General features: G+C 48.1%; 1 protein-coding gene across 3 annotated transcripts in view; it reads left to right on the top strand.

Moving 5' to 3' along the window:
• ASXL3 (ASXL transcriptional regulator 3) overlaps nt 1–20,683 on the top strand; it is a 203,099-nt gene extending 182,416 nt beyond the window's left edge. For all 3 annotated transcript variants that reach the window (XM_057503974.1, XM_036885454.2, XM_057503973.1), the window contains 4 exons: nt 3,337–3,433; nt 5,206–5,311; nt 8,704–10,603; nt 13,242–20,683. In XM_057503974.1, coding sequence (XP_057359957.1) covers nt 3,337–3,433; nt 5,206–5,311; nt 8,704–10,603; nt 13,242–16,556 — 5,418 coding nt within the window. In that variant the 3' untranslated portion in view covers nt 16,557–20,683. The remainder of the gene's footprint in view (nt 1–3,336; nt 3,434–5,205; nt 5,312–8,703; nt 10,604–13,241) is intronic.
• Nucleotides 20,684–22,129: the final 1,446 nt, after the last annotated feature.

Below are 22,129 nucleotides of genomic sequence, written 5' to 3'. Positions count from 1 at the left end.
CTAGTTTTCATTGGGCGTCTCACACAAGCTGGAAATCTGGCACTTAATACTGTATTTCAGTTTTAAAAGGAAAACATTTTCCTCCAGGGCTAACTCCTGTATTTTTGAATGTCTTTATTTCTCACTGCCTTGCATTACCATGCGAAGAAATCCTGAGCCTATTACAGCTAATCCGGGTCTGCTATTTCTTTGTGTCTTGAAATTATGCTGAAATTTCAATTAATAACGAATCATGCCAATGGCCTGACAGAATATTTGAAACTAAAACCCTGCATATCATCTACTGGAGTTAAACTTAAAATCTTTAACCATACACAGCAAGAAGGGTACAGTAAACATTTACTGAGAACCTGTGATGTATGGGGCATCACATGGACCACGGCGGATTAGAAGGAGCTGCGCGTGTCCTCAAACGGAGAAGAACCCCAGCCTTCCCGCCGCGCCTCTCATAAGGGCCCCTCATGGCCAACAAACTTCTCCAACCCTTTGGGGAACTTGCCTTCCACCTACTGGTCCTAGTTAAAGTCTATGCAATGAGAATCCCTCTTCCGTTCAGTCTCCCTAAGTGGAGTTGCTTTTTCCCAAGGCTCCCAAGCCACAAGGACAGATATTCAGTCAATAGTCACAAAAATTTCTGGGTCTTAGGGACATTGAGATGGACTGTGTCCTCTTCTTCCTCTCAGCCTTGGCAGGCCCCCTTGAAGGCAGCACTTGGAGACATCCTCAGGTTCGGCGACCCCCCAACCAGAGCCCCCAGAGCATGGTCGGCGCCTCCTGAAACCCCCTTCCGACCCCTTTGCGCCTGGTCCCACAGCCCTCCCCCTGCCCCGGGTGCCTTGATTTCTCTTTCTTTCATTGTTGTGCATACAAGTGTTCCACTCCCTTCTCGTGAGATCTTTGCGTCTGCCCTTCCCCCTCCATCCACCCTTCTCACAGCTAATGAAGGTGTCCTTTTGAACAAGTATCTTTTCAGGCATTCCCCCAGCTCACACCTTTTAGTACTTTCTCGTTACTTAGTGAGTGGCTCTCACCTTTCTCCCTTCTGGGCACAACTGACAAGGCAGTAAATGTGCAGGAGGAAATTCAGACCTAGAGGCCGCTGACCCAGGGCCTCGCGATTCCAGCTGTGCCTCGGGCCCTGGTGCGCCTCCACTGGAGGATGAGCCCGGCTCCGGGGCTCGGTGTCCAAGGATGTCCCCCTGCCTCCTCCCTCCCGGAGGAGAGTCTGGAACAAGAACTCGGGCCCAGGCAGTTTGAGAGCAGAAGCCGGAGGGTAGATGGTGTGAGACAAGGAGAGAGGAGACTGAATGGCTGGGCTCAGTTCTGCCAGGGACCCGCTGAGTGAATGTGCAGAGCGAGACACACAGCTGTCCCACAGGACAGTGATGAAGCAGGACCTTCTATTGCAGACCTCATCTCCATTGACTGGCGCTGCCCCCAGGGCCAGACTGTGTTTCTAAGCTGCGTCTGCACCCACCTCAAGGGCCCCAGGGCTCAGAGTGAGTCCTGGAGTAGATAGGCCTGTGGGAAGGCCCTGAGGTGGGCTGTGCATCACAGCTGAACTCAGGCAGTGGAAGAGGCCAGATGTATGAGGACCAGAAGCATCTGCTGAATGCCGGGGTGGAAAGTAAGGGCAGGGTCCCTCCACAAGCGCCCACATGGCTATTGGGGACACTGGTCCATGCAAGCAGCACAGCAGGTGCCTGTGGAATAAAGACGGGAGTGAGTAGACAGTGGGGTCAGTGAGTGATGAAGCCTTGCCTGAAAATCTCCAGGCATACTAAATAGCTATCACTGTCTTCCTAGATGACGAAACAGGGTCTCAGGTCTGCGGCTTCCCAGCAGATGCCGTGGTGGCAACTTTGACCATGCCTCACATCTGTCCAGGGCCCCATCTTCTGTATTTGATCTACCATTGTTTAGAGTAGTTAAATGTTAGAGTTAGATTCTCCTTTGCTCCCAAATGATGGTTTAACTGACACATTCCTGAAGGCATTATTTGAGTTAAATTTCTACAAGGGGGAGAAGAATGGAGTGTAGAGAAGACCCCAGCAAACAAAGCCACAGGGGTAAGAGGACTCTGAGTGTGATTTCAGGTGACAGTGGTGAATCAGAGTCTAAGTAATGTGAAGTGTGTGTAGGTGAATAACAGGAAATCTTTAAAAAATAAAATCGGAGCTAGTTTGCCAGGCCTTGTGAGCCACATCCTCACCCCTTTGTAAATGAATGGCCGCGATGGCCTGTGACATCCTGCCTGTCATAGAGCTCATGCTCCGACAGTCCACTCCTCTTGAACCACCTGTCCACTCCTGTCCATCATCCAGACCCTGCACCAGCCTCAACCCAGCCGAGTTCTTCCTCACCACTCAGGTGCCCCGGCGTCTTCCCTGAGCATTTTTTTTTTTTTTTGCACTTCCTAATTCTCACTCACCTCATGCCTTCTTAGACCTTCATGTGCCCATCTTCCACCCTTAAGCACAGAGGACGCCAGTTAAGGGCACACAGATTCTGTGCACCCTGTGTCAGCAGGCAGAATACATGCACACAGGAGGTGCCGTGAACTGTTGGCTCGTTAAATGGGTCAAGTTTGATGATGTTTATCTGAGTCTCTTCCATTCAGGAAATTTAAAAATTAGTATGTTTGAGGGAATAGGTCAGGAGCACACAGCTGTGCATGGTCGGAACCTGCTGCACACCTGCTTTTGTGTGCATCCACAGGGTTAGAGCAGGAGAAGGGCGAGTGACGGGAGGAGGGGGGTGCTGGCTTCCTGTGTGCCAGCGCTCTCTGCCTAAACCTCAGGCGCAGGAGAATCCCAGTGAGCAGACTGGATTTCTTGAGCCTTCATAAATTTTAGAAAATTTGGTAAAAATAATTAAAGATATAAAAGTGTGGGTTTGTAATTTGTGCCATTTAAGGTATACGGGAATAATAACAATATAAACATTTTTTTTATTAAACTGCACACTTTTGTTAGACCCAGTCCCAGCAGAGAAGATGCTAAGGAAGGTCTCCCCCCAGCAGAGGAGATGCTAAGGAAGGTCTCCTCCCCCAGCAGAGGAGATGCTAAGGAAGGACTCCTCGCCCACTCCCAGCAGAGGAGATGCTAAGGAAGGTCTCCCCCACAGCAGAGGAGATGCTAAGGAAGGTCTCCTAGATCACATGCGCTGCCCTAACAGCCATGTAAGTTTCCCACGTGGAAGCTTCTCTTAGGTGCCATTGTTCCATTCCCCCCACACCCAGCTCTCCTCACAGCTGCCCCACCCTCAGTTTCCCTCTTCCCTGCATACTTTGAGTTGTTCTTGACGGAATCTTGTTTCTGTCGGCTTATTTCCTAGATGGGCAGTGATGGAATTTTACGCCTCAGTACGTCAGCTCTAAATAATGAATTCTTTGCATATGCAGCACAAGGGTGGAAACAGCGGCTGGCAGAAGGTAAAGCCTATTTTCCATTCTTACGTGACATGTCCGAGCGTGTGTTCTGTGCCAAGCTTCGCACCTTTCTCCGGTTTCCAAGTCCCCCCCCAGTGACGTGCAGTTCAGTGAGTGCTCACAACCTGTTCCAGATGACGTCACTGAGTCTTCTGTTCCACTCGGCGTTTTGGATGTCTGTTATTTCTGAAGAAATCATGATGTCATCTGGAACATAAAATTTTCTGGTAGAGCAAGATTTTCTTTGGAATGGAATTTTGATGACTCGTTGGAGGTGTCGTGAGATCTCTGGGTGTCTGGGGCCCAGAGAATCTTCCTCCAATACTTTCCTTCCCAAAGCCGCCACTTCACCTCAGCCTCCCTCGGCTGCCCACCTCCTGGAGCGTGAGTGTGTCCGTGGGCTCGTCGGCTCGCGGGGCGGCCCCACGGCCGGCGGCCCCCCGAGAGAACACGGAGGGTGACACCCGCCTCCTCTCAGTCCCCGCAGTCAGGCTCCCTCTCCAGGACCTCATTTGCTTTCACCCCATCCAGTCGGAAACCATCTACTAGACATTCGCAGTGTATCGCACGCCGTTTCCTGGAGCCGCACCTCCGCCGGCTGTTTCTCAGCCTCCCTCGGGGCTCCTGTTCCTCCGTCTGATGGGAGGCGTCAGCACCCCACCCGTCTCTCCCCTGACACTTTCCTCCGTGCCTCCGCACACACCCTGCAGCCACCTCAGCCGGCGCCTGGGTTCCAGGCCTGCCCCGAATGCTGAAACCTCGAGGCCCGGCCCACACGCCTCTTTCCTAATTGTTCTTTCCCAGTGTTCTATTCCAAACGCCTCCTGAGTCTCCCTGACTGGGACCAGGCACCAGAGAACAAGCTGGCAGGATCACGCCATCTTCCCTTTATGGTCTGCTTTTCTCTGTCACGGCGCCCTTGTGGTCGCAGCCCCCCACTGTGTAGTCTTGATGGTGTCGCGGCCCTCTTCCTTCACCCCCAGGTCCGTGTGGTCACGAACGGCTAATCTGAGTCTGCTCCAGCGTTCCCACAGCTGCTGGCCTGCCTGTGACCTCCATCTGTGATCCAGGCCGTCCAGCAGCCTCTCAGCTGGAAGCCTCCAGTTTCTCCACCCTGTTTATAGGCTGCTTATCAGGCCATATTCCTCTGCCGCTGAATGCCAACAGACCTCCCTCTGTCTCTCATAGGAAAAATTCAGAATGCTGTTTGAAATGTGTACTTGGTAACTGGTCTCAGCCTCCTTTTCCTGTTTCATTTCATCCTTTGTTCTACTCACAACTGGCCATCCAAAAGAACAAACATACATATTCATAACTCTGTGCCTTGTGAGTTACTTTCTGAAAGCTTGACTGTCCTTCCGAAGATAACTCTAGAATCATTTCCTTTTCTTAGTCTTCCATGATCAATTCAGACAGAATTCAGTGCTTTCCCTTCTGTCCTTTCACCACATTTATTCTTCAGGCCTTTCCAGGGCTTTTGACATTGTATTATAGCCAACTGCGTGCCTTTTCTTCCCCAGACCGATTTCACCAAGGACTCTTTCATCCACAGCCCCTCGCATGAAGTGCATTTGCTGATGTTTAAGGGTTCATCTGTTAACTGAATGACTATTTGAGTGATGTTCCTAGAAAGAGAAGCTGTACAAATATTATCAGTACTCAACCTTTTCCTTTCAACATCCATAAAAGCTTGCTCAGATTAATTGCATGTTTTCTTTCTTAATTGGCAAAATATAGGACCACTTTTACTCAATATAGAAGCATTTTGTTTCTAGGAGAGTTTACTCCGGAAATGCAGTTGAGGATAAGGCAAGAAATCGAGAAGGAAAAGAAAACAGAACCTTGGAAAGAAAAATTCTTTGAAAGGTTTTATGGAGAAAAGTAAGTACTAGAGCATTTTTTTTTCTCATTTCTCTTGAAGGAAATGAAAACGTAATTCTCTGCTTCACATAGCACACGCATATGCTGTAAAACTTAATAAACCTGTGATAAAAGGCAATAGTTCCTCATTGTAAGAAATGGCAAAATTACAATAGTATGTCAGCACTTAAATCTTAAAAAATGTGTTTTCAAAGGTCTGTAACTGGTCCATGAAAATTTACCTTGGGCTGAAGATAGCACATGAAATCCTACAGAATTTGATTATGGCTTTCTTAACTGGATTTAGTAAAAAAATATCTTGTTTTTTATGCAAGTACATTCATTTATCAATGAATTCTTCAGCGGTAAGTAGTTTTAGACACATATAAATCTCACATTTTTCCAAGAATATTGACTATGTGTATACATTTGTTTTATTCTTGTTTTGGGAAGGTCTTGAAGTATTACCCTTTAGTCCATCCATCTGCCTCTTTATTTTATCAGTTTTTAGTTTATCACTTTTATTTGTGTGTGCATGCATGTGTGCGTGCACATGTGTATATATGCATGCACACGTGTGTGCGTGTGTATATGTGTGTATGTGTGTAGGGGCTGACAATTGACAATAACTTTATATCTTCCCTAGTAGGGGGATTGGGCTTTACCTCCCATATACACAATGCTTGAAAATTGTTATTTTGTGTAAAAGACACTGGAATGATTATAGGTAACAAAACGTGTACCATTTGATCTAATCTCACAAAATTTCCCCTGTAAATGGTGGTGGGGAAATATCAGGAGGAGTCTCACATGAGTGCTGTCTTTGGAAAGGGATTACATGATTAACAGCCTTCTTACTCAGAGTGGGCTAGCCTGCAGAGAGCCGCCCTGGGCTAGCTGTGGCGAGCAGTCCTGGGGTAGCTGCGGTGAGCCGCCCCGGGGTAGCTGCGGTGAGCCAGCCCCAGGCTAGCCTGTGGCGAGCCACCCCCGGGATACCTATGGTGAGCCACCCTGGGGTAGCTGTGGTGGGCTGCCCGCCAAGAGCCTGTATTCTAGAGGCTGTGCATTGCAGAGAGCTTTCCTTCTTGCAACAGATAGTCACTGAGCACACCTTGGCTCTGATGTGTTTCTAAGAGTTTTGCAAATATTATTTCACTTACCACTTTATTATTATTTTTTATTATTTACTAATATTATTATTCTTATATTTTAAAAAGGGTTAGGAAACTGAGGGACATTCAAACTAAGAAATTTTTCCAGGTTTACACAGGGTGGTTAAATAATTTGCTTAGTGTCTTAATCTTACAAATCCTTCTCAGAAAAATCCATACACACATTCAACTTTTTACAATGACATTTGGGAGCTTCACAGCCTCCCATGGGTATCAGGTTCAAGGTTTCTGCCCTGCAGGGTGACAGCTACAGTACCTGTAAACATGACCCCCCCATTGCCTCACTGAGCTCTAAATGCCAGCAGCTCCTTAACCTGACCCTTCCCTTGCTGTCTTTTGTCTGGAGTTTCTGTCCCTTTACATCACTGGACTTCTCCCTCATTGTCTTCTTTTATCTATTACATGATGGATGACAGATGAATTTTGGACATTTAATTGTCCTTCTGATTTTGTTACTTCTAATCACTTCATTCCTCCAGTATGTGAAGGATTTATTCACAGGATCAGATGAATAATTTTCAGTTGACACCACCATGTGTCTTTTCACTGCTCTAACTTTTCTTAAGAGTATTGCCATCCAAATGTGCCTCTAGTTAAGACTGGTCTGATTTAAATGTTTGTTCTTTGAGATCTTTATTGCTTTTTATCGGCTTACTCTGCTTACATGTTCTTTTTACTACTCAGAGATCCCCCACATGTATGCTAACTCAGCACAGTAGGAGTCAGTCTGTTGATTTGTGATGTGGATTTCCAGTGGGCAGTTTTTCCTTCGTGGTTATGGGGGATGTGAGCACCTTCCTTCTATGCTGTATGCCATCTTAAATCTGCTTTGACATAGGCATATTTACAGTGTCATTTTCTATATGATATATATGTATACATATATGATATTCAATAATACTAAATATGTTTAATAATATCCTTATTAACCAAGTAGCAGAAATTTGACTGCCAGTGGATAGATTCTGTTTGTTTTACACCTAACCTAGTATTAGATGTATCTCTGCTTGACCTAGCCCCAGGGGACCTTATCACTAGTGTTATTCTTCTTTAAGTTTATCTGTAATGTGGTTATTCTGTTCTTCTCAGTGTAGTAGTTATAAACTGTAGTTTAGTTTAACCCTTCTTTGGAAAAGTTGAAAGAAGTGACTAATTATGAAGTCAGTGTCTTCTATCATCTTTTCAGAGCCTTCTGAATTGTAGTAAAGAAGGCAATGATTAAACACCCAAAAAGGTTATTCAATTTTATTTCCCTTTCATTTTGATGCTCAATTTAAGTAAAAGTTAGAAGATTGCACTAAGGCATTTTCCTGTGTTGATAATGTTATGCTGTATTTCTTCACTCAATGTTTCTTTTTATGGAAATGTTCTCTTTACTGCTTATCTTTGTAATTGCCTGTACTCCAGTTTAGCTTCATTTAGAACAGAATATTTATCTGCCAGCTGATGCTGACATTTGTAACTTAGTATGACAGGAAATAGTGATTTACAGTATCTTTGTAATTTTGATTAACTTGTCTTATGACCTGACCATTAAGCTGTATTATTTCTTGATAGTCTTTATCTTTTATAGAATACCTATACAGTAAGAGATCTGCATTAAAGAATTTAAGTCTTGCCTCATATGACTGTAATCTAATAGAATCAATATTGAAGACCCCAGATATGTTTGATATTCCTTAGTGAAATTTCTATATTGTCTTAAGTTAGACACATAAATACTAAAATAAGGATTAACACCACTTACACTGGTTTAAGAGAACTTAATCTTTAGAAGTCATTTCAGTTTCAAGATTTTGTAATACACCCATCTTGCATTGACCTTAATTATGTGGCTATCATGTCTTTATCCTTAAAGACTATGCACTTTTCTGTTATAAGGACATACTTCTACTCTCTGACTTCCAAAAATTTTAGATATATGTTCTCTTACTTTTCTGCCTATATTTTCTAATCTTTCATAGTATTTGGTTATTCCTTCTACTAACTCTTATAAAGTTGATCCTTGCTTTCAGAATAAAAATGTATACCTTTGTTAACCAGAAGTAGGATTTATTTTAGTATGATTATAAAAGCAGTAGAAAAACTAAGTCATCACAAAGTAGTTTACATAAATTAAGCATATTACTTAGTGGTTATAAATGAATTTGATGCACTTATATCTGCTGAATGTTATATTTGTAAGAGATCCAAACTGCACCTTTCATGCTTTCTAATTTAATATTTTTAATTCCTACCCAGGGTGGGTATGTCACAGGAGGATTCTGTAAAACTCACTTCTGGACCAAACAGTGATGGAGCTGAAAGTCACCCTGCCCGTGAGGCCTCTGGCCTTCCAGGTCTTTCCATGCAGACTCCCTCGGAAGAGCAACAGCCAAACAGCATGAAGAGCCCCACCCCTCCGGAGCCAGGTGTCCGTGCTGCGCTTCATCTGGAGGTACACATAGGTAAAGACATGATGACAGAGCTGGAGCCAGAGGCTATCTTGATCCCTGAAGAATCCGTGATTCAGGAGGAAATTGCAGAGGAGGTGGAGACCAGTGTCTGTGAGTGCCAGGATGAAAATCATAAAACAATACCTGGATTTTCCGAGGAGGCTGCAAGTCCAGTGGACTCTCACGGGGAGCCCCAGGTAGCACCCCCAGAAGAAACCTTGGAATCCTGTGTTTTGATGAGTGATGTTTTAGACCCTCATGCTGAAGTTAAGGTGGAAGAGAAATCAGAATCTCCCCAGGAAGACATGTCAGTTGTTATTGATCAACTAGAAGTCTGTGACTCTCTTGTTCCTTCCGCTTTACCTGTGACATCTGACACAGGACATCAAGAACCAGAAACTGCACTAGAGACCAGTACCCCCAAAATAAAAGCAGGGTTGGCGTCTCCAGAAGGCCAGTTTCCAAGTGAAGGAATCACTGTAGACATGGAGCTACAGGGTGATCCTGATGAACAGCCCGCGGAAAACACCTGCACCTCCGATGCTTCCTTCTCTCCTGAGAGCCCAGAAGGGGCCTGTCCCAGCCAGACATCCCCAGGAGGGGACACCCAGTCCACTTCGGAAGAGCCATGTACCCCAGCCTCCCTGGAGACAACATCCTGTTCTGAAGGGCCCAGCACTGAGAATGCGGGCAAATACCAGAGAAACGTCCCTGATGACGACCTGCATGCATCTGTGATATCAGAAGCATCTCCAGTGTCCACTTCACCTGGAATATCAGATGCATCTCTAATGTCCAGTTTACCTTTAACATCGGAAGCATCCCCAGTGTCTGATCTACCATCGGCATCAGAAACCTCCTCAGTGTCTTCCATGCTCCTCTCCTCTGAGGCCACTTTCATATCCAGTTTGCCACTCCCTGCAGAAATGTCTCCCATGTCTAATTCCATGACCGAGAGAGTAGGGCATCAACAAAGAAAATCGCCTTCCATGCCTGAGGGGCCACGCCCCCCACGGGACGGCAGCCCTGCCCCTGCTGAGCCCCTGGCAGAGAGCCCTCCCACCCGGCAGGGAGCGCTCTCGCCTCCCCCTGAACCCACCACGGCGGGCTCCCCTCCTGCTGCCCCTGGAGCTTTTCCGCCAGAGGAGCTGCCCGGTAGGGCTCTGAATCCGCAGCCTGGTAAACCCCATGGTGGGGCTGAGAAGCCCTATCTTGCTTTGCTTCCAGAACTTTCTTCTCCAGAAGTGATAAAAGTTAAAAATCATAATGTCCTGCACAGAACAGAAAAGAAAGGGGTGTCGTCCCCATTGGAATTACCAGTTTTTTCTGAAGAGACTGAGAGTAAGGGAAACGAGCTTCCATCAGCTAAATTACAGGACAAGCAATATGTCCCGCCCACGGACAAGGCTTCATTTTCAGAAGGCTCTAGAAATAAAGCACAAAAGCAGGGGGGCTCCCAGAGCCGGCCGGAGACCTCGCCGGCCTCCAGGCTGTCGGAGCTGTCCAGGCCGCCCGACGGGGTCAGGAGCGAAAGCAGAGAACCCGAGACACCGAAGAGGAAAACAGCAGAGCAGCACAGCTTTGGCACCTGTAAGGAGAAGAGGGCCAGGATAGACGGTGACCCGCCGGCCCACAGCGCGCCGCCCAGCAGCCCACCTGAGAAAGAGCAGCCTCCAAGGGAGGAGCCCAGAGTCCCGCCTCTCAAGGTATGGCACTTAAAAATGGCAGTTTGACAGATAGGCTTCTCCTATTTTTAGTTTTTCAGAAATAAATGAGGTGTTTTTCCTTCAGGTTTTATGTAGCAGTTTTATAAGTCTAACACTCCCAGCACCTGAGTAATATTAAATGATCCTTTTTAAGATTGTACACTGAGCTCACGTGATACGGTTAGGTTCATGTATATACTTAGACCTCGGTACTTAAAGGAAGAAAAGTGTGGAGGGAGAACAGGGCCTCACAGAGCCCACAGGCCACTGAGGGTGTTTGGAGGAATTCCAGGGTGTAGGGCAGAGACCCACATAAACTTGGGAAAATTTGAAAGATAATTCAGTGTCCTGCAAAGGCTCAGTGGAGCTAGGGACAGCAGTGCAGAGCCAGAGGCATGCCCAGGGGGCTGGGGGCGCGTATTGACTTCACTCACTTCCCAGCAGACGGGGCCCCCATTGCCTAGAGAGAGCCTGCCTTAGGGAATACCACTTAAGAAACTAATGGAATTGCTTTGAGAACCCTCAGGGAAATGCTAATGACATATAGGAATACAAATACTTTTATTTCCAAGACAGAAAAGAGATATTAACTTCACAAAATAATAGAGCTTAGAGTCAAGCATTCCTATTTATCTATTTCTTTTGATCCCATGGAGATTTTACTCTCCAAAAATAAATCTTTCCTAGAAATTGGCCCTGCCTATGTAAACTGAAAATTAAAGTTAATTCAAAAGAAACTCTGTTTTAAAACAGCCTGCCCACTGCAATTTATACATATATGGTACCTTCATCTCAGTCCATTTATACTACAACTAAACAGATTATCCATCACAGAATTGGTCCAGAATTATAAACATACTCAAGCTTTGTCTTAATCTCTTTATTTTGCTTTGCTCTGACATCTACTTTGTATATAGATATGACTCATATCCACAGGGTTGACTTTTAAGGGTGTGGTTCTGGTTAATGTATTTAACAGTATCCTAAATAAGATTTTAGAGATGTAAAAGATGAACATGAAGATCTAATTAAAACCCTGCTATGTAGCTTAGTTTCTGAAGCAACAGAAATATGCTAGTATGCTTGTCATAGGAAATACTTTTAAACATACCAGTCTGATTCTTTGTTGAAAGCTTATTTTCCAAGTGATAACACACTTTATGTAAAGATGGATAGATGACACATAGACACATAGATACTGTAAGTATGTCTGATGTTTGGCCTTGAGCTCTTGCCAAAGTATATCTAAGCCTATTTAAAAAAATTTTTTTAGTATTTTGAACTAAGGGAAATGTTTAAAAGGAAGAATTGAATCCCCAAATTCATCTTTTCTTTGGAGCCTTTGGACTAGAAGAGAGACATCACAAGTTTGAAACTGAGAAATAAGATAGCTCAGGAAGGTAATTCCACCTGCCTGAGTTGCAACTCGATCTTATAGTATATGTGTCAAATGTTTGTAGTGTAAATATATATATGTTAGGAGAGTTGTAAATGTTCCAGGAGAAGTTTTCTCTAGAGGAGGAAGAAAAAGAAGGCATGGTGGACATAGAAGCAGCCCTGAACAGGGCCCCAAAGAGTCTCTGTCCTCACAAGAGTAGGACCCCAGCACAATCCACTTTACCTCCACAGGCTCATTTCTTTCAAACTTGTAAAGCAGGAGCTTTAACAAGACCCGCTGCAGCTCTGCAGATCTGTGACTCTGGAAGGTCTGTGGTGACGTGCCATCACAGGCTGTGTGGGAGGTTGGTGGTCAGGCCTCATGCCTCCTGAATGTGGTGATGCTGTGCATCCCTTAGTTAGCACGAGCAGGCGAGCACTGTGGTTTGGATCATCGATCAATGAGATCCGGCACATGGGTGAGCAGTGTGAGAGGAGAGGAAGAAGCCGGAGGGGCCTTCGCTCTCATGGAAACACACTGACAGTGAATCTAGCTGGGAGTCCAGTGCTCCCCCGGGCACAGCCACCCTGGCCGCTCTGCGAGGAAACAGGCCTCAGGTAGCTGGTCTCATTTCATGACTGACACTGCCAGCTCTTACCCTGTGCTTATCACATGCATATAAGGCGATGTGCACGGTGCTGTGGGGGTGCATAAAAACCAGTCTGTGGTTCAGCAAGGTTCCTGAGGGCCTAGAGACTCTCTCTGTCCCTCTGAAGTACATGGTGACTTGCCTAGGATCACAAAGTTCCTTTGAGTAAAACCAGGATGAGAATTCTAGTCTCCTGGCCTCTGGATGAGGACTTTTCCCTTCTGTCAAATGAAGACAGGCAAACTCATGTAGAGTGGAGGTCTCCATTTGTCTAGCCAGCAAAGAAGGTCATTTAAAAGCTAAATATCTTAAGTCTTTAACCTCATTTTAGGGAGCATGAATTGTGCTTGCATTTACATGAGGCATTAAGGCATTTGTTTCCACGCTGAATGGAGCCACCAGTTGATGTTTCTGTAGATTAAAAACATTGAAAATATTCATTTAACCTTCATGCCGCATTGATTGCTGCTTTATACTTGAGAGGCCTGTTCAGGGGTTGGGGTGTACCTGCCACCCAGTGAAAGAATGCAGCCTCGCTTCCACAGTCATAGCCCCCAGCCTCCCGTGACCATGTGTCAAGCGCTTTACCTTTCTATTCTCCTTCCCTGTAGATCCAGCTTTCCAAAATTGGGCCACCTTTCATCATCAAGAGCCACCCAGTCTCCAAAGTGGAGTCTCGAGCATCGACCAGCACGTCCACCGGCGGGAGAAACACGGGAGCCCGAACTCTGGCCGACATCAAGGCCCGCGCGCAGCAGGCCAGGGCCCAGCGTGAGGCGGCAGCGGCAGCGGCGGTGGCCGCGGCCGCGAGCATCGTGTCAGGCGCCGTGGGGAGCCAGGCTGAGGGCAGCAAGGCACGGACCCTGGCACACATCAAGGAGCAGACGAAGGTGAAACTCTTTGCTAAGCATCAGGTCCGAGCCCACCTCACCCAGACCACGAAGGAGCCACGGCCACTGCCACTCGGCCCCAAGGAGGGGCCTCTGAGCTTAGACGGCTCTCCCAACCCTGAAGCAAAGCTTGAAGCTCCCACCGGTGTCATAATCGTGAACCCAAACTGCAGGTCCCCAAGCAGCAAGGCCACGCCCCTGCGGGAGGCCGCCCCTGCCCCGCTGCAGGCTCCTGGCCCAGCGCAGCACCCAGAACCTGCTGCCCACTCACCTCCACACGGGTCTGGCAAGAACACACCTGCGCCACTCTTCTCTGAAAAAGCCGTTTTATCTACCTCTCCTGAAAGTAGCGGTGTGCCCACGCTTTTCCACAGAAGCTGCGTCCCCGCATCCACCTGCAGCGCTGCGCCAGGAGCCGCTCCAGAGCAGCCTTTCACAAGCCCCGTCGGGGCGCCCTCCGTCCTGCGCTCTGCGGACAGCACAAGCATCCCAGCTCCCGCTCGAAGCGGGAGCACGTCGGCAGCCATCCAGGGAGCAGGCGCCGTGGGCATAGCTGGCCCCCAGCGCGTGGGGAGCATGCCTGCCGCCCCTGCCCCTAGTCCCGGGGACCGGCCGCTGCCCGCGGGCAGCAGGGTAGGCGGCTTGGCGCCAGACGCACACGCGGGAAGGGATGGCAGGTCTTCCGAGGGGCCAGCCGTGCCCAGCGGGGAGGAGCAGGCCTGCGTGCCAGGGGGCCCTGCTGTGCGGACGGTGCTCGGTGGCCGGGCCTCGCACCCCGCCGCCCTGCTCGCTGGGAGCCCGCCCGAGCCACGTGCCGACAGCTTGGACAGAAGCACAGGGCCCCGCCACAGGGCGGACCATCCTGTGACACCTCAGCCCCCTCCAGGGGCCTTTGTGCCCACAGCCACGAACAGATCAATTCCCTGTAAAGTCATCGTGGACCACAGCATGGCCCTGACTGCCGCTTCATCTCTGGCCGGCCCCATCGGCAGCGTGGAAGCCCGCGGGGATGCGCAGGGCCGGCCAGTGAGGGCGGAGCCCCCCGTGCAACCCCCAGCCTGCCCTCAGGTGTCTGTCATCAGCAGGCCCGAATCGGCCACCCCTGTGGCGCAGCCCGACGGCAGAGCACCACAGGCCGCGTGCCCAGGCCGCTGCGACGGGCCCCCTGCGGTTCCAGACACAGTGCGAGGTCCGGCCGCCTTCAGAAGCGAGGCAGACACAACGTGCGGCGGTCAGTGCAGCGCAGGCCCCCGGGTCTGCTGGGCCGATGATGTGCCGAGGAGCACAGGACAGCCTCTGGCTGGCCTCCCACCGAGCAGACAGGAGCGCCTGGGGCAGGGCTGTGCGCATCCCGCCACAACCGAGAACGCCGGCTACGCGTGCGCATCGGAGCTCCTCCCCAGGCCTCTCCTGCCGACCATGGCCCTCCCGGTGGAGGGCGAGCCTCAGGACGCGAACAGGGGCCTCAGGGCAGATGCCGACAACTTCCTCGCGCCTGGGCGGCCGCCTCCAGCCACCACCAACCCCAACGCACCGCAGACAGAGGCCGCACGGGCTGTAGCTGCTGCGCCCACGGAGGAGGGGCCCTTGGCCGACACCCCGAAGAGAGCGCCCAGTGCGGGGACCTCAAGCTGTCGCCTGTCCTCCGTGGAGGCTAACAACCCGCTGGTCACGCAGCTGCTGCAGGGCAACCTGCCCTTGGAGAAGGCGCTGCCGCAGCCCAGGCTGGGCGCCAAGCTCGAGATTAACAGGCTCCCACTGCCCCTGCAGACAACCTCAGTGGGCGCCCCCGCGCCAGAGAGAAGCGCTGCCGACGTGCCGTCCAGCTCGCCAAACCCAGACGGGAAAGGCTGCCTGACGGGGGCTCTCACACCCCTGCAAATGAGAAAGCGAGAAAACCACCCCAAAAAGAGAGTAGCCAGGACCGTAGGGGAGCACACTCAAGTTAAATGCGAGCCGGGGAAGCTGCTGGGGGACCCGGACGCCCAAGGGGTGCCCTGTGTCGTCAGCTCGGGCGTGAGTCCGCTGGGGCACAGCCAGCTGTTCAGGCAGGACTGGCTAAGCAAGCACGCCGCGCAGAACAGAGCTGTGCACAGCCCGGAGGTCAAGCAGCAGAGGCGGCTGCTGCCCGCGTGCAGCTTACAGCAGGGCCTGTTCCACGCCGAACAGAGCGGCGGCTTCCACCCCGGCGCTGGCCCCGCGCACAGGGCTCATCTCCCGCCGCCGCCGCCGCCGCCGCCGGCCCGGGGACCCCTCCCCGGCGCGCCCCCTTCAGCCGGGCCCTTCGTCGCGGGCCGGCGGCCAGAGCCCAGGGCGCTGGGCGAGGCCGGCCCATCCCCGGGGCGCGCACTCAGGCTGGCCGGCGTGCTATCCCCGGGCGCGCCTGCCAAGGACTGCGACGAGACAGGAGTGCCGGCCACGGCCGGGGGACACAGAGGCCTGGGGCCGCCACCTCCAAACACCGAGCAGAAACAGGCCACGGAGGCCGCGCAGAGACTCGGGTGGCCGCAGGCTGCAGGCATGCGCAGCGGCGTCAAATCGGAATCTCCCTCCTTTGAGGAAGGCCTGGGCAGCAGCTGTGAGCTGGGCAGGAAGCAGGTTTCCTGTGAGCAGAGTGACGTGAAGGAACAGTTAAAGGCGTTTGCCCTGAAAAGTGCAGATTTCTCTTCCTATTTGCTCTCTGAGCCGCAGAAGCCTTTTCCACAGTTGGCCGCTCAGAAAGCACAGGTGCCGCAGCCGCTCTGTGGCAGCTACCCGACCATCCACTTCGGAAGCGCGAGCTTCAAGAGGGTGGCGCCTGCGACCGAGAAGTCCGTGAGCATCGTGGGCAGCGCCCCCCTCGTGACCGCGGGCCTGCCCGGCCAGAGCGGGCCCGGGCCCGTGCCGGGCTTCGCCGACAGCCGCGCGGATGAGCTGGAGCTCAAGTGCTCGTGCCGTCTGAAAGCCATGATCGTGTGCCGGGGCTGCGGGGCCTTCTGCCACGATGACTGCATCGGGCCCTCCAGGCTGTGCGTGGCCTGCCTGGTGGTGCGGTGACCACCCGCCGTGGCGCAGGGCCCTGCGGCTGCAGCCGCCATCTGTGGGGGCTCATCCGTCCCGGTGGCATGCCTTCTGCGTGTTTAGCTTTGGAAAATTCTCATCCTTGCCGTGGAGGTCACTACCCCGTGTTCTCCTCGAACCCGGAAGTAGATGGGAAAAGGATGCCTTCATTAATACGAGCCCGAGCGCTCCGCAGCCGGAAGGGCCTGTGAGAATGAGCTCGGCTGCGCTGCGCTCGGCACCTGTGCCGCCACGGCACGGCCTTCCCCAGGGGGGAAACTGCACCTGCCCACACCGGTGATTAAATCACAGTTGGAAGGGAATCCCATATTTACTAACATCACAAAAGATGCAGTAGAGGAGGCATGCCATCCATGAACCGCCTCCCCTCTCTTTAGATTCTTCCCGGAGACCCGCAGAGCTGCTGGGCATCTGCCTTGCACACTGTACCCGCACTGGAGTGAAGTGTGTTGTCTTCCTGAAACGCAGTGTGGGCCTCATGCCCATTAGTCTGGCTCCAGCCCCTTGACACCTGATACCATAAGATCAATTGGCCAACAGATGGGCCGTAGGCTCAGAGGACTTTAGAGCTTCTGGGTAGCTTTTAAGAGCAAATATGAAAAAAAATGCCCTAGTATATTAAAAGCAAACAAGTAAAAAGTGCTATATATGCAAACACAAATGGGTTGATAATGTACGTATGGGTCCATTCCATTCACTCTAATAAGGTCACTATTAAATTCAGGTGAAATGCCTTACCCTTTATTGATGACACCCGTGCATTCCTGCTTTGGGCCTTGCAGAGGTTTGCCACCTCATGCTTGCGTGTCATTGATACTAAAGGGGACTGAAGTGGGAACGTTTTCTGAACAATTTTTTTCTTAAGGTTCATGACCTGTATAACTATGTTTGATTCTGAAATAGCCTTTATTTTAAAAATTGTTCTTGGTATTGCATGTTCTGGTTTTTTCCCCTCAGATGAAGCCAGTATATCCGTCATATTTAGGAAGTGGAACTGTTTTTGAAAATGGGATACTGCATCTTACAAGTATCATCAGTGCTTACCCTAAACTCTGAGTGTTGAGTCTTTGAGCGACATTCCATGTACTTTGGCCACCATCATGCCAAGGGGCAGCCATATTTCAGGAGGCTCTTGCCCTAAAGAAAGTTCAGAAGCACATGACATTTTGGAAAGACAAAATCAGCAAAACCACGCCATCAATGTCAGGCTGCAGAGCACAGAGTGTGCAGGGCCATTAACCCTCTGATTGATGGAGGCTGTAAAATTTGGAATTTAAAAACAAACAAACAAACATGGGGTACCATGCGTACCCAGGGTAAGAATAACAGATATTCTTACAAGGGGTCATCCTAATCAATGTGAACTTTTGACATTCCCTTAAAATATGTCTTAAAGACTGACTGGAATGAGCAGAAATTACATTCCTGGCAGAAAAAAGAAATACTTGTGATTTTTTATAGTAATCAGCCATGGTATGTTTTTTTCCTTCATATTTATTACCACAATGTTGCCAAATTTTGTTAGGTAATAGAGACTCCATTTCTATTAACAAATTGCCGATAGTGAAAAATGCTTTATCTTAAAAGGAAAGAAAAGCAAGGGAGGCCCTGCCTCTGTGGCCACGTTTGGCACTTCAGTACCGTCACTTCTGTATTTCACATTAAAATGACCGGCTGAGAAAACGAGCAGTGGGCTCACCCAGCCCTGTGCCAGGCACGCAGCCTCAGCTCTGGGGGAGCCGGGTCGTCCTGCACCAGGTCAGAGGGTCACGCCCCGCCAGAGGTGTCTGCGGTCTGCCTGGCCTAGATCGTCTTGGTCGTCGAGGACACACGCTAGCCTCACGGGGGCACCCCTGAGATGTGCGCACTTGCATGCCAACTTCTTCCACATTCAGCTGCCGCTCTACTTGTGTCAGGTGCTATCTATACCAGCAGATTCCAAACTACCACAGCAGTAACTGACACTGTCTGCACAACATGTGCTCTCTGTATATGAGGCACAGTGGAGGCTGCTGTGAGCTCATATTCTGTCCCATCATTGTGGAATGCTGCCTGCAAGTTACTTACTGGGAATGAAGAAAAGTGTCCTTTTGTAGGTTTTGCTTTTTCACATAATAGGTTTGGAGAATCAGTTGTTGACCATGCCTGGATTCCATCACCCAGATGCAAAGAGCAAAATTCCTCTCTGTCCTTGCTCTTTACTGCCCCCATTTAAATTCCTAGAGTCCACATATGATTTATACGACTAAATTCTTATCTTCAGGCTAAAACAGGGAAAGAAAAGGAATTCACAGGTAAAATGTGGATCAGAAATTTTACAAGTGTCCACTTAATATATATACAAAAGCCAGTATATTTGGAGTAGGTTCTTAGTTTTCCGATTTCTACAGGCCTCTGCCTATGTGCAAATGGAGTGTGTTATTTACTATATTGTTACTGTGGTGTAATGTGCAAATTTTAGTGTGTGCGTTATCCTGACTATTGGATGCTGTGATACTCTTATCAGGATAGAACTTGCACATGTAACTTTTTTTTTTTATCACAAAGGATGTATTTCCCTAAGTAGCACTTTTGGAGCAGGGGAAGGAAGAAAACATATTCCTTAACCCCTCTCCTGTATGATATGCAGATGCCTGAGGTGTATAGGGGCATTTTGGTAGTTCATGGGCATGTTAATAGCATTCTGATGCAAGCTCATTTTCAAAATGAAGATATTTTTCCTTCCCTAAAGTGAAAATAGAAATGTTGGTGAACTGAGCACCGTAGTTATATATATACTATTTCCCTGCTAAGGTCTAGTTTTAAGAAAAAACTTGAAAACAAGCCTGTGAGGTTGAGCCTGGTCGCTGTAAAGATTTGACGGCGGTCCGTGTTTCTGGGATGAGCTAGGAAGGTTCGGCTGCCTGCCCGGCCTGGGATGCCGTCCCTCGTTGAGAAGAACACACAGAAGGAGCTGGTCCCACGGCTCCTGGGCGCAGCCACGAGCGGAGCGCGGGATGCCGGCGCCCCACCGCGCACCGCTGCGTGGGGAGGTCACTGTGGCCTCGAAGACCCAGGCCCTCCCGGGTCTGGCGCCGGAGGGAAGCAGGCGAGGCCCGCGCTCCGGGGAACCGTGTGGGGCTCCTGGTTTCCAGACGTCGGGCCGCGCAGCCAAACTCTCTGAACAAAGCCGTTGTCTTCAGTCCTCGCGCTTCATGCCGTAAAGCGAACAAAGAGCATTTTTACTATAATTTCAAGGAGCTGCTTTTTTATAGCACATACTTTTTTGCTTTGTACTGTATTTGATAGTTGCAGAATAATTTAGGCTGTAGAAACCTTTGTTGTGTTTGTGCTGTTCACGAATGTTGCGAAGCAAATGCTTTACTCGGCTGCCGTGATATCCTCGTCCTGCTGTATTTCCCTCCTGCCTCGTGGGAACCTCATCTGATTTCTGTTTTCAGTACGGTTTTTTTTTATATGTTGCTTGTGTGTATGGGCTTTTTTTTTTTTTGGTTAGTATTCTGAATGTTTACATCTGTTTGACATTAGCCATTTAATGCCTTTTTTTTTAAGGCAGTGTATTACCCTGCATGTAACAGCAAAATGTGAAATCAACCCACACGTAACGTGCATGACAAATACAGGCTGGGGGCAAAGGCCCGGGACGTAGTCAGACATTGGACATGAGCATACAGGAAGGGAGACCCTCCTTCAGCCCTCTACCAAAGAATATATGATTCCCGCAGGAAAACTCAGAAGGGGGAGCAGTTGATTCAGCAAGACTGCTACAATTTAATACTGTTATAAGCTTGCTTTGATACCTGACTAAATGTGACTGAGCAACAACATTTAAACAATTTTAGACAGTGTTTTGTTTAGAATTCAGGGATCATGCATTCTTTAATGGTGCTGTTTGTTTTTTATTTCTTTTCTACAAAGAAAAAAAGTGTTGCCTACAAAAGTGACTGCTCATAATACCGTAAGTTAAATGAAATGGAATGTTTGTCTTTTCATGTTTCTGTTTTTCCCTTTTTCAAAGTAATAATTTGGGTTTCAATATTAAAACATTCTGGAGAAAATAAAGAAATTAAACAGCAAACAATTGTCATTTTTAATTTTTTTATGAAATGAGGTAGTGTATGTATATATATACATGTATACACACATATATACATAAAATGTGCTAGTAAATATATTGGAAATGTTACTTAATAAAAAACTTATAGGGAAAACTAACCGTATACTATTAAATTATCTACCCTTCTTGGTATGGTGACTTACCATACAATTATGACTTTTGTTAAAACAGTAAAACCTCAAACAGAAACCTCTTTGAAATCAACTGGATCTACTGTACTTATCATTTAAAAATATATTGGGAACTTCTGTTTTCATAAATATTTTGTTAATTCTTTATGCCCAAAATATTCAAGTCAAGAAAATTGTCACTACCACATATAACTTTCAAAACGAGTTAATTTTCAAAATTCTTTTATTACAAGAATTAGTCTCGATTTTTTATCACATTAATATTACAGCTAGAGTTATTTGAATAAAATGCTGTGAACCATTAGAACAACATTGTCTCAGTTATATTTACATTGGTTAAAAAAAATAAGCATATCTTTCCGGTAAGATGAATCGGAAAGCATTAAACATAACTGGCTGTTTCTGAGTTCAGCTGTTTCATCTACACAGAAAATGCTGTCATTAGCCACCAGATGGCAAAAGAGGATGATTACTTTTGGAGGAAAAAAATAAAGTAAGCTGTTTCCTCCAAAAACTAAATTAAATAATTACAGTAATGAAAGTCCAACTTACCCAGGTAAGTCAATGGAAGCTAGATACTTCTCAGTTTCATTAAATTACTCTCACAGAAATGATGACATTCCATTTTTGTCCTATTTTTTCTATTAAAATATTTACAAAATGCTTAATTTTACTGAACACTGCAATATTGAGCATTGTGAACATTTTTTACCATTTTCATTGCATTACTCCACAGATGTCATCTATTTCAAAATTTATTAGAGAAAATTGAACAGCCCAGCATACTTTAAGATGATGTCTATCAAAACTGATCTGAGTGCTTTATATGTTTTAATTCACATGTCCTCATAAAATAGGTACAATTATAAAATTTGTATGTAAGTATTCTGTTACTGTTAATACATTAATGTGGCCTCATTTGAGGAACAGTTGCTTGTAGGACCTAAAGTAGAACAAGTGATTTACCCAATGATTCCTCAGTTTTCCTATAGAAAACTTCATCAGCATCAAAGATAACTATGTTACTGTGAAGGAACGTAGCCCAGAGAGTAGCTGACAGGTAGTTGCAGAAGACAATTGAGCAGAAACCCTAGGAAGTGTCTCTCATGCCATACAGATTTTTAAAGATCTTGTTTATAAGTTGCCTAAACTTACTGCTTCCAGTTCAGAGCACACAGAATGATCTGCAGTGATACACAGAAACGGAAGGCTGGAGTATAGCCCAATGTCACCGCCAGTCTGGACATCTAAACTGAGCATTGAGCCTCCTTCGCTTCCCTGCACAAATGTTCATCTCAGCT

Source organism: Manis pentadactyla, chromosome 6 (genome assembly GCF_030020395.1).
Source record: "Manis pentadactyla isolate mManPen7 chromosome 6, mManPen7.hap1, whole genome shotgun sequence".
Lineage (NCBI taxonomy): Eukaryota > Metazoa > Chordata > Mammalia > Pholidota > Manidae > Manis > Manis pentadactyla.
This window is presented reverse-complemented; position numbering and strand designations above follow the sequence as displayed.